Below are 12339 nucleotides of genomic sequence, written 5' to 3'. Positions count from 1 at the left end.
CTCAACATCCTTGGTTCCAGACAGTTGTACAACAGTCAGAGATTTTATGGGCCAAGTCTATATTCCCTGAACTAGATTGGAGGGGTCATTGATCCTCAGACCTATGAAAGAGAACAGGCAGTTCAGATAAGGCAATAGTTGTAATATTAACATAGTTACCGTTGCTACAGGCCAGGCACTACACTGATTGCCTGCTCTTATTCAGTCCTAGTAACAACTTTGTGAGGTAGCAACCATTAGCTCTCTCTTATAGATGAGGAAAGTGGAGTTTAAGGAGATTCCATCTCTTGTCAAAGACACCACACCTCATATGTGGTGGAATATGGACTAGAGTCCCACACTGACTGTCTCAAAACCCCTTCTCCCAACTCTTCCTCAGCACTGCCTTTCATTAAGCTGTACTGCTGAGTTTTTGGAGCTCAGTGGTGATAACTGAAAGCCTCATGGAAAGTTGAGAATTAGCTAGTCTTTGTGTGCTCTTGTCAGCAGTGTCCTCGGGGGTATTGGTCTCTCTCATACTCTGGCTGCTCAAGGTCTTCAAGGATTGCTTATACCCTCAAAAGAGCAACTTGTGTTGCTTGGTCAGGATAGAGGGTCCTCTGGTCCTGCTGTCCTAGAGCCCAAATTGAGCACTGTCAATCCTCATCAATCCCCATATGCCATTCTGTGCCCAGGGATGTTCTATGTAACAAGCTGAGGATGGGCTTCCCGGCCACCACCTTACAGGACATCCAGCGTGGGGTGACAAGTGCCGTGAACATCATGCACAGCAGCCTCCAGCAGGGCAAATTTGACACAAAAGGCTTCGAGAGCACTGATGAAGCTAAGCTGTCTTTTCTGGTAGGTAGCCCTCCGGCTGGGAGCTGGGTTGGTTTATCTCGAGAGGTTAAACTATGACCTCTAAGTAACAGTATAGCCTTCAACTGGAGACTTTTCCTTTAGTGACTATGCAGAGGGAAAACACCTTTAAGGAAAGCTCATCTAAGAAGGTTCTGAAACCATTTTCTACCCAGAGGCCTATTTCTAAGGACCCTGAGCCAGGACAGGCACTGTTTCCTGCCTAGAAGTCTGGATGCTCAGCTTTCTGGAGTGTTCATCCCCAAGAGCACTACCTAGCTCTTCAGGGGCTCCACTGAGTATCAAGCTTGGCTTGCATCTGCCACAGAATCAACTAGAATATCTGTGCCAAGCCTCTAGACGGCTCCTCTGAGGACAGTCCTCCAGTACAGGTGGGAGCCAGTACGGGTGGGTGCCAATCCGTTAAGCCTATCAAGACTGCTTTTCTAGCACACTTCTTAGGCTTTCACTTTCTCAGAAAGGTGACCTTATTAAAACCCTTAGCTGCCCAGAGTGACAGATGTGATGAAGCAGTGAGTCTTCCCAGTTGTGTGACAGCTGGCAAAGGAGCAGCATGGAAGGATAAAAGGATTTATATAAGGTAACAGCTAGTTTGTGATGAGCCAAAAAGCACACAAATCAATCCTGAGCTCAGGCTTCTCTGGCACTGCTGTTTTGGCATGAATGGGAATAGCACTGTCAGAGGTCATTCTGCTCTACCCTTACACTGGCCAGACTTCAATCTTCTTGGCTCCTGTGGGTTACAGGCCGAAGGAAACATCAATCAGTATATAGATGAGGCCTCTGAACACTTGGGGGTTGGATGCAAAAGTGTATAAATGGTTTTTTTTGTTTGTTTTGTTTTTAAGCAGGGTCCTTAGCTTGTCAGATTCTTAACTCTCAAAAGAGTTCAGAGCTGTTACTTTCCCAGATAGAAACCTAAACATGCTAATACCTACCCCGTCTCTGAACAAGGGAACCCACAGTAACTAGTCCTCAGATAGATCCAGTATGGAGGCTTTTTAGGCAGCCCCACTCTCTTCCTGTCATTGAAAATATGTTCCCTGGGCATGGGTTCTCTCTATCTGGAATGTCATGGTTGTTGCCAAAAGAGTATCAGCTCCAAGAAACTGTTGCCTCTGAGTATGGTGCCTTTGGAGAACTTTGCCAAAATGTCTGGCAGCCAGCTTCATATGATCATGGATTGACTTAAATTTTTCATTTTGTTTACATTCTATTTCATTTTTTACAGAACTTACTTTATTCTTTCATTTTTCTGCTGAGAAACAACTCCTTACTATCTACCACAACAGAGCTAGATGTCTTTGCCTGGTGGTTTGGTGAAGGCCCTCTGAATCTGATCCATCCTGCCACTCTAGTACTATTTTCCACCACTTGGCTTCACAAGTCCCCATTAGGCTAATGGCTGTGGGTTCATGCATTGGCTGCTCCCATTTAGACAGTTTCATTGTTGAGGGCCCAGAAAATAAGGCCAATTAGAAAAAAGTGATGCTGAGGCCTTGGCCAGGTAATTCAGTTGGTTAAAGCATCGTCCCACAATGCTAAACTTATGGTTTTAATCCCTGGTCAGAGCACATACAAGAATCATCCAATGGCCCTGGCCGGTTTGGCTCAGCGGTTGGAGCGTCCGCCTGCGGTCCGGAGAGACCCGGGTTCAGTTCCCGCTAAGGGCACGTACCTCGGTTGCAGTTTGTCCCCGGCCCTGGTTGGTCGTGCGGGTGGCAGCCACTCGATGTGTCCCTTTCACATCGATGTTTCCCTCTCTCTCTCTTCCTCTCTCTCCCTCCCACTCTATCTGTACAAAAAATGGAAAAATGTCCTCGGGTGAGGATTAAAAAAAAAAGAATCATCCAATGAATGCATAACTAAGTGGAACAACAAATCAATGTTTCTCTCTCTCACCTCCGTCCCTCCCTTTCTCTCACTAAAAAAAAATCAATAATTTTTTTTTAAAAAGAAGAAAGGTAATGTTGAATGCTTGGTGACAGGTTTCTAGTTTTTCTGATGCCAAATACTTAAAATGTCATCATTCCCACCACAGGGCCTGTTTTTTATGTCACTTTAATTCATTTGGTTGTCGAGATGAATTCCCCAATGGTACTGACATATCATTCACCGTGACCTGGTATAAGCCCAGTGAGTCCTTGCTTTCAAGGGCTGTCAGTATAAGGAAATTTTGAAATCAATACCATTTGAACCCAAATCCATTTTCCCCTCATGACAGATTATTCTTGGTACCCTTAAATGCCTTAGAAACATTTATGTTGTTGTCTTCATCCATGAGCAGTCTATCATGTGTAGTTAATTACCTAGAATCGGGTGTGTTAGCAGCCTTGTGTTGTGGCATGCTAATGAAAAATCTTAAGTCTTATCTCTCCAAAGCGGAAGCAGCTTTAGCACTGTCAGCAGCATGACCTTTTAGTATCAGCTGCAGGACACTGATAAAGGAAGAGTTCTGTTCTGGTCGTTCTCCAGAGACAAGAAGAGCATCCTAATCTCATACCCCTGGGGTTCTGGGATTCTTCTTTTACCTTGAAATCCTGAAGCTCCTCCCTACATCACCTCTACCTTCCTGGTCATGCCACCAGCACACCAGTTCAGAAGCCCTGTGATCCTCTCAAACTTCAACCCCTGCCCCACACAGCCTCTAGGTTCGTATTCCCAATTCACAGAGATGCTCATGTGCCATTCACCTGCTGTAAATGGTCCTCAGTATCACCCCATTTTCTACAGGACAACATTACACTCAGGTTCCAGTCTGACTTGACCCACCTCTGCAGCTCCACCTCTTACCATTTTCCTGCACTTATCTGTGCCCTGACTCTGCTGATCCCCAAATACCTTTTGGAGTTTTCTGCCACTCTGTGTTTGCTTGTTATTTCTTTTCCATCACTCGTTCATTTATTCATTCATTCATTCAACAAATATTTATTGAGAAACTTCAGACATAGTTCTAGAACTTCATTGCTCAGTATGGTAGCTACTAGGCACAAGTGCCTATTTAAATTTTAGCCCTGGCCAGTTTGGCTCTGCACTTAGAGCATCAGCCCACAGACTAAAGTGTTGTGGGTTTGAGGTCCAGGGCATGTACCTGGGTTGCAGGTTAGATCCCCAGCCCCGGTTGGAGTCCAGTGGGAGGCAACCAATCAATATGTCTTTTTCATATCTATGTTTCTCTCTCTTTCTCTCTCCCTCTCCCTCCCCACCTCCCTCCCTTCCTCCCTTTGACTCTATCTAAAAATAAATGGAAAAATATCCTTGGGTGAAGATTAACAAAAAAGCCAATTTTTTTCATTTTTAGGAGGGGGATAAATGGTGATGAGGGAAAAAAAATGAAAGAAGAAAATAAAGAAATAAAATATAAATACATTTAAATTTTGAAACCCATTTCCTGAGTTGCACTAGCCACATTTCTAGTGCTCAGTAGCCACACATGGCTAGAGGCTACCATACTAGGCAGTGCAGATTCAGAATATTTCCATCATCAAGAAAGTTCTGTTGGACAGTGCTCTACTAGACACACTTTGGTAAAGAAGACATACTAGATCCCTGCCTTCAGGGAGCTGTCATTCTAGTGGGAAAGGCAAACAAGAAACATTATCCTAAGTACCATTAAGAAAATGTCAAACCACGCCCTGTCCAGTTTGGCTCAGCGGTTAGAGCATCGGCCCACGGACCAATAAGTTGCGGGTTCAATTCCAGTCAAGGGCACATACTTCAGTTGCATTTCATCCCCAGCCTTGGTCGGGGTTATGCAGGAGGCAACCAGTTGATGTATCTCTCTCTCATTGATGTTTCTCTCTTTCTCCCTCCCACTCTATCTAAACAAAAATGGAAAAATATCCTTGGGTGAGGATTTTAAATAAATACATACAAGGTAACTTAAAAAATAAAATATCAAACTGGGCAGTGGGCTAGAGGGGCGGGAGGGAGGGCAGAGAAATGTACTGACCGTCATCTCCTGAAATTCAGCTCATTGAGAACTCTGCCATGGAGCTTTCCTTGAATGCCTCAGACCAAAACTTTTTTTTCTTTCTTAAAAATGGCCATAGTAGTGTGTGCCTTCATTATCACTTTGTCACATGCTGCTTTTTTTTTTTTTTGATTGTAATGTTTTATTTCTGAATTTCATTTTAAACATGCTGCTTTTTATGATTGGTATTTTTGCACCTAGCTTAAAAGTCCATCGAGCCCGGCCAGTGCGGCTCAGTGGATTGAGCATTGTCCCATGGACTAAGAAGTCCCGATTCAATTCCCAGTCGGGGCACATGCCCAGGCTGCGGGCTCAGTCCCCAGTAAGGTGTGTGCAGGAGGCAGCCAATCGATGTTTCTCTCTCACGTAGATGTTTCTATCTCTCCCTTCCTCTCTATCTAAAAAAATCAGTAAGAACATGGAAAAAAAGGTCCATCGAATTAGGAGAGAAGGAGTCCTTGGCTTAGAGTGGGTAGACTTGAATTCTAATCCTGGCTCTAGCTCTGAGGCCTGTCACTCTCTGAGTTTTTGTCTCTTTACCATGCTGTATTTTTCTTCACAGTGTTTATCACTACCTGACACTATAAAGTACATATATTTATTACTAGACTTCTCTTCTAGAATGTAAACTCTGTGAGGGGATGAATTTGTCTTTTGTTAACTGCTTTCTCCCTGGTGCCTAGACCAGTGCCTGGCAGTTAGCCGGTGCTAAGCAAGTATTTGCTGAATCGATTCTTGACTGACCTTGGTGAATCATTTCATCTTCTGAGAAGTTTTGTTCCTTTCCAGGAACTGGCTTGATAATGCTCTTTTGCAGAAGGTATTGGTATGAGAAAATGCCTCCTGGGTGCCAGGCTCTCAGGAAGGATTTCTTTAATGAGTGTCAGTCTTTGCACCACTGACCTGGACTTGGAGATACAAAGCCTCAGGATTTCTCCCAGACCTGTGTGCCTAAACATAGAGAAAAAAGACCTGAGCCCTAGCCAGTTTGGCTGAGCAGTTAGAGCATCGGTCTGCGGACCAGAGAGTCCCGGGTTCAGTTCCCAATAAGGGCACGTACCTTGGTTGCAGTTTGTCCCTGGCCCTGGTTGGGTCTGTGTGAGTGGCAGCCAGTTGATGTGTCTCTCTCACATCGATGTTTCTCTCTCTCTCTCCTACTCTATCTGAACAAAAAATGGAAAAATGTCCTCAGGAGAGAATAAAAAAAAAATTGAAAAAAAAAGATCTGAAACTTAGGGTCACTACCTCTGAGGTCAGGTTGGCTTTGCTACCTTGGTTTCAGACACAGGAGAAAGGGCGAGCCTGGTTTATATTCTGCCCAACCTGATTGCTGAGGACCCTGCCTAATGACAGTCCTTAGCTCTCATCTGAGCCTCAGGAGTGCAACTGGCAGCCAGTCTGGTGCCACAGTGAGTACAAACACCAGTGAGCAAGAAGTCACATTCTTCTGTCCTTATCTCCCAGGTGACTCTGAACAACGTGGAAATCTGCAGTGAAAACATCTCTACTCTGAAGAAGACGCTGGAGGTACAAAGGAAGTTGCCTATAAGTTTTGAGCTGCTGCAGCCTCTCCTGGATTCTTTTTGAGAGGAGCCCTGTACACTCATCCTGGTGGGGGACTGTGGCATTCCCTAGCATTGAGCTAGCTCTCCTTCTGAGCACTTGAGGGGATTCTATAGTGTTTGACTAGTGAATTAAGAGATAACAAGGCATCTCTGGACCAGTATGAAGAGCTCTGGCCCACGATGTGGAAGATCAGAATTCAGACTAGATCTTCCAGCGCACACTTAACATGTGACTTTGAACAAGTCCCTTAACTCTCAAAACTTCAGTTCTCTCAACTATTCTATGAAGTACAGAACTCCATCCTGCCCTACTTTGGGTTTCTTGGGTAGCGTAATAAAAAAACAGGGTTGGCCCTGGCCAGTTTGGCTCAGCGGTTGGAGTGTCAGCCTGCGGTCCAGAGAGACCCGGGTTCGGTTCCCGCTAGGGGTATGTGCCTCGGTTGCAGTTTGTCCCCGGCCCTGGTTGGGTTGTGTGGGTGGCAGCCGCTCGATGTGTCCCTTTCACGTCGATGTTTCTCTCTCTCTTTTTTTTTTTTTTTTTTAATCCTCACCCAAGGACATTTTTCCATTTTTTGTACAGATAGAGTGGGAGGGAGAGAGAGGAAGAGAGAGAGAAACATCGATGTGAAAGGGACACATCGAGTGGCTGCCACCCGCACGACCAACCAGGGCCGGGGACAAACTGCAACCGAAGTACGTGCCCTTAGCGGGAACCGAACCCGGGTCTCTCTGGACCGCAGGCTGACGCTCTAACCGCTGAGCCAAACCGGCCAAGGCTCTCTCTCTCTTTCTCCCTCCCACTCTATCTGAACAAAAAATGGAAAAATGTCCTCGGGTGAGGATTAAAAAAAAAAAAAACAGGGTTGTAGCTGTGGCTGGTTTGGCTCAGCGGTTAGAGCATCAGCCTATGGACCAAAGGGTTGCAGGTTCAATTCCTGTCAAGGGCACGTACCTCAGTTGCAGTTCGTCGCTGGCCCTTGTTAGGGTCGTGCGGGAAGCAACCAGTCGATGTGTCCCTCTCACGTTGATCTTTCTCTCCCTTTTTCTCCCTCTCTGTACCTGAAGATAAATAGAAAAATATCCTCAGGTGAGGATTAAAAAAATAATTTTTTTTTCTTTATTGGTTTTAGAGAAAAAGGAAGGGAGAGGGGGAGAGAGAAACATTGATGAGAGAACATCAATCGGCTGCCTCCTGCATGCCCCAACTAGGGATCAGCCCACAACCTGGGCATGTGCTCTGACCAGGAATCAAACTGGTGACCTCTCGGTGCATGGGTCGATGCTCAATCACTTGCCACATTGGCCAGGCAGAACAATCACCTTAAATATTAAAAGATGCCCTGGCCGGTGTGGCTCAGCAGTTAGTGTCGGCCCGCTGACCAATGAGTCACGGGTTTGATTCCGACCCAGGGCACGTACCTCAGTTGCAGTTTGTCCCTGGCTCTGGTTGGAGTTGTGTGGGAGGCAGCCACTCAATATGTCCCTTTCATGTCGATGTTTCTCTCTTCCTCTTTCTCCCAACTCTATCTGAACAAAAATGGAAAAAAGGTCCTCAGGTGAGGATAAAAATAAATAAATAATAAATGTTAAAAGACAAGAGGCCCAACTCTGCCTCTAGGAAAGGAGGGAAGCCAGGGTCCTACCTCCCTAGTGGCACTTGCACTCTGCTTTGCTGCAGAGACACAGGGCTGAATGTGGAGACTGGTGGTGAGTGTCAGCCTTAGGGCTGGGCAGACTGAGGAGGCTGAGGGCCAGCACACAGGGAAGAGGGCCCAGTAGCTGATGGGGTTTTTGAGGGGCCTCAGAGAAAACAGTCAGGTGGGAGTTTACATTACTGTAAACTGGACTAGACTATGAATTTACCCCCAAAAGGGCTTTAGAATCGAATATGAGTGATACAAAGTACCAATAGCATAGTGTCTGTCACATTGTATGTATTCAACAAGGTGACTCATCACTGTTTTTAAGTCATGCCTTCTTAAATTATATTCTTGACTTCAGCTTTAACTGAATCTCTTAGATTTCGAAATAAAATTTTAGGAAATGTTAGGAATTCAGAACTGAGCTGGTAGAATTAGCCAAGTGAAAGCAGCTCCCCCTGTAGAGTTCTGTACACCTGGGCTGCAGTGTGGGGATTAGGAAGAAGTGCTCTGGAGCCAGAACTCCCACCTTGAATCCCAGCTCCACAATTTACCACTATGTGGCTCTAGGTTATTAAGTTATCTGTGCCTCAGTTTCCTCATCTGTATAATAGAGACAATAATAGTAGCTACTTCATAAGATACACACTTTAATTAGTAAAACTAAAATGCTTAGAACAGGGTCTGGCACACAGTAAGCAGTTGAATCTTAGCTGTGATCATGGCGATCTCCCTTGGGCTGCCAGACTATAGTTAAAAATCAGAAATTAACAATAGCTAGTATGTTCTTAGTGCCTACTATGTGCCAGGCACTAGGCTAAGCACTTTATGCATCATTTCATCCAACTCTCACAACCACCAAGGAAGAAGGAATTTGTGTTCTCATTTCATAGACATTGAAATTGAAGTTCAGAAATTTTAAATCACTTGACCGAGGTCACACAGCTAATAGGTTGGCTGAGCCAGGATTTGAACCTAGGAATGTCTGGCTCTATATAAAAAGGTATAAAAAGATGTCTGGTATTTGTGTTTCTTATTCACATCCCCTGACACTGGTACCCCCAGATTACAAAGAGGAGGTGGGAGCCCAGTGGCTGGCCACCAGGATAGAATCCATGTTCTGAAACCCACCCAGGAGTCTTGCCTAGGATCAGCCTTAGCTATTCCCAGAGAAGGCTGGAGTAGGAGAAATGGCTGGTTGCATGTTACCGCCCTCCCTGCTGTCTGTGACCTATGCTCAGAAGCCTGAAAACTGGGTGTTCTCCCCTAGAGTGACTGTACCAAGCTGTTCAACCAGGGCATTGGAGGGGAGCAGGCCCAGGCCAAGTTTGACAGCTGCCTTTCTGACTTGGCTGCTGTATCCAACAAATTCAGAGACCTCTTGCAGGTAAGCCATCAGGTTCAACTACTGGCTGAATCTTGTTCCTGTGTGTTGCTCTGAGAAGATTGTTACTGGCTTATCGTTGGCCCTGTGTATAAAGAAATGGAGGAGGAAGGAGGGAGTAGCATGCAAGCCACTGAAATTGTGCAAGTCCCGTGAGACTAAAGTCCCCATTGGTTTTTCAGCAGTGCAGTTATCACACTGACAAGCTAGCATTCTGGTCCTCTAGAATCTCCACTTGGCCCCCACTGTGCCAAGAGTCCTCAGAAAGATGCTCTGAGGAAATGGAACCACCTGGTTACTCAGACCTGCTGTTTTGCCTTAGTCACAGGTGCTGCCTAGTACCGGGCACTCAGAAATTCCTTCTTTTGTGAGTGTGCACACCAACCTCTAGGCATTATGTCTGGCCTAGACCCGAATTGGCACAGATCTGGAAAGGAACTGGTGTTCCTGACCTCTTTTATCATCATTATCTGTTACACTACAAACGAGGCCTACAGATAGTCTCAGAGCTTGAATAACATACCCTGGTAGTCAAGGGGTGGAGCAGGAGAAAGGAAAGAGTTAGGGGTGTGCGCCTTCTGAGTCTGATACATCTCCTCTTTGTCCTTCGCAGGAAGGGCTGACAGAGCTAAACAACACAGCAATCAAGCCACAAGTACAGCCTTGGATCAACACCTTTCTCTCTGTTTCCCACAACATCGAGGAGGTCAGCCTGACCACAGGCAGCCATCAAGCTCAGGATTACCCTCTTGTCCCCCTGTCCCCCAGCTAAAGAGCAATGGAACTGTCTAAACAGACTAGTCTAGTCCTCACACGTTTCTCAGGCTCACTTCCCTCACCCTCATAGCCTAGGTTCCTCCCAGGAAACAGATTGTTCCTGCAGTCAGAAGGGCTCAGAAAAAAGCATCTAAAGGGATTTTGCCTTTACCTGACATATCCTCTTATTGAGACCGTTTTTGCTCTACCTATCATAGTCTTAGCCATTTTTTTTACCTAGGGATTTTATTCTTATAGAACATGAGATGCAAAAGTGAGTAAAATGCCAGAAGTTTTACCATATCGCGTGGGCCACGGCTATAGCCCAGGGCCATTTGCCAGTGGAAAGTATGATGCAGAAGTAGCAGCATTCACTGCCAGCTGGGATGTCCAAGCTGGTTTTAAGGTGGATGAGTCAGAAGCTATAGGGGAAGGACCTCTTCTGTTAGAGGGTGGAAGTGGGAGGGGGTAAATGGTTCTTGGAGAAGCCTCCGTTGACCCATCTTGCTTCCCAATAGGAAGAATTCAATGACTATGAGGCCAATGACCCTTGGGTACAACAGTTCATCCTTAATCTGGAGCAGCAAATGGCAGAGTTCAAGGTGAGCAGGGGCTCTAGGGACCAGCTTGTGGAATTACCCACTTCTGCCCAAACTACCAGTCTGCAGCTCCTGATCACACTCCTGCTGGGAACACTGAAAGCCCTTCCAAGTTCCAGCCTGTAAAAACACTCCCTGGAGGCCTCATGTAACTGTCCCTGCCCACCCCCCAAAGATTCCACTGTGTAGGCAGGACTCAACACTGATGACTAGTCTCTGTGTGTAGGCCAGCCTGTCTCCAGTCATCTATGACAACCTGACCAGCCTCATGACCAGCTTTGTTGCAGTTGAATTGGAAAGAGTGGTACTAAAGTCCACCTTCAACCGGGTAAGATCCAGGGAGCACAGGTCCCCAGTTCTGTTTATCCTCTGAGGAAGATGAGTCCTATCACTAGCGTCCTCTATCTGCTACTCCCATCTAGGCCCAGTCCTGCCCTGACGGCCTTGTAGCCCAGCACTAAGGGAAATTGGGGGCCAGTTCTGACTAGCCAGAGGGCCAGGCTTTGAACAGTGACTGGGTTTATGTTCTACAGCTGGGCGGTCTGCAGTTTGACAAGGAGCTGAGGTCACTCATTGCCTACCTTACCACAGTGACCACCTGGACCATCCGAGACAAATTTGCCCGGCTCTCCCAAATGGCTACAATCCTCAATCTGGAGCGGGTATGTGGGGTCTCCTCAGCCTACCCAGGAAAAGGTGTCTGGGAAGAGACATAGATCAAATTTGGATCCCAGCCACTCCCTCAAAATGCCAGCAGTCCAGCCCTGCCAGGAACCTTCTTCCTGGGCACCACTGCTCTGAATCTGGTGGAGCCCAAGGCCTTCCCTTAGGATAACCCACTCCATGCTGACTTGTCCCTGTTCTTCCCACAGGTAACTGAGATTCTAGATTACTGGGGCGCCAACTCTGGCCCATTGACATGGCGCCTCACCCCTGCTGAAGTACGCCAGGTGCTGGCTCTGCGCATAGACTTCCGCAATGAGGACATCAAGAGGCTGCGCCTATAGCTGCCAGGGTGAGCCCACCTGGCCCATCACACTTCAGGACCCATTCCCTAAGAGGCCACAGCCAAGGAGCTGAGCAAGGCTGTCTGATATGAGGCGAGCTCTACCAGCCCAGACCATTCCACCCCTGGCAGCAGGGAAACAAGGCACTGACTCCACTATGTACGCACACCTAGCTGGGTGGTGCTTTGGGAGCAGCCTTTCCCCACCAAGGGGTGGATCTCCTTGGGCAAGTCAACGTGGGCCAGCATTCTGCATGGTGGTCATGCTCTTGTCCCTGGACACTGCAGCAAACAGACTGCCTCTCCTTCAGTCCTAAAAGGTTTGGGTGCATCTGGGGACCAAGGGAATTAGGTTTACTCTGAGAAGAGGATGTAATGTTTATGACCACCCTGATTAAAAAGACTCCTTGGAGAGATGCCAGTGTGCTATTTTCAGGGAGGGCTGAGTGTTATAGCACAAGACAGGTCCACCAGTTACACTGAAATATGAAGGCAAAAGCCTAAAGCCTCAGCCTCCTCCCACACCCAGAGTGGTGCACCGCCACTGCCAGGACACAC

At 46.8% G+C, this 12339-nt stretch overlaps 1 protein-coding gene across 5 annotated transcripts in view; it reads left to right on the top strand.

Moving 5' to 3' along the window:
• COG4 (component of oligomeric golgi complex 4) overlaps positions 1 to 12339 on the top strand; it is a 33158-nt gene that overhangs the window by 18783 nt on the left and 2036 nt on the right. For 3 of the 5 annotated variants that reach the window (XM_036274270.1, XM_036274274.1, XM_036274273.1), the window contains exons 12-19: positions 675 to 840; positions 6296 to 6358; positions 9307 to 9423; positions 10034 to 10126; positions 10695 to 10778; positions 11002 to 11103; positions 11309 to 11437; positions 11648 to 12197. In XM_036274270.1, the coding sequence (XP_036130163.1) occupies positions 675 to 840; positions 6296 to 6358; positions 9307 to 9423; positions 10034 to 10126; positions 10695 to 10778; positions 11002 to 11103; positions 11309 to 11437; positions 11648 to 11782 (889 nt within the window). In that variant the 3' untranslated portion in view covers positions 11783 to 12197. Of the gene's footprint in view, positions 1 to 674; positions 841 to 6295; positions 6359 to 9306; positions 9424 to 10033; positions 10127 to 10694; positions 10779 to 11001; positions 11104 to 11308; positions 11438 to 11647; positions 12198 to 12339 lie in introns of those variants that run through there. The other 2 variants (XM_036274271.1, XM_036274272.1) reach the window with 1 other exon arrangement.

The sequence above is a fragment of the Molossus molossus genome, unplaced genomic scaffold (assembly GCF_014108415.1).
Source record: "Molossus molossus isolate mMolMol1 unplaced genomic scaffold, mMolMol1.p scaffold_m16_p_21, whole genome shotgun sequence".
Taxonomy (NCBI): domain Eukaryota; kingdom Metazoa; phylum Chordata; class Mammalia; order Chiroptera; family Molossidae; genus Molossus; species Molossus molossus.
This window is presented reverse-complemented; position numbering and strand designations above follow the sequence as displayed.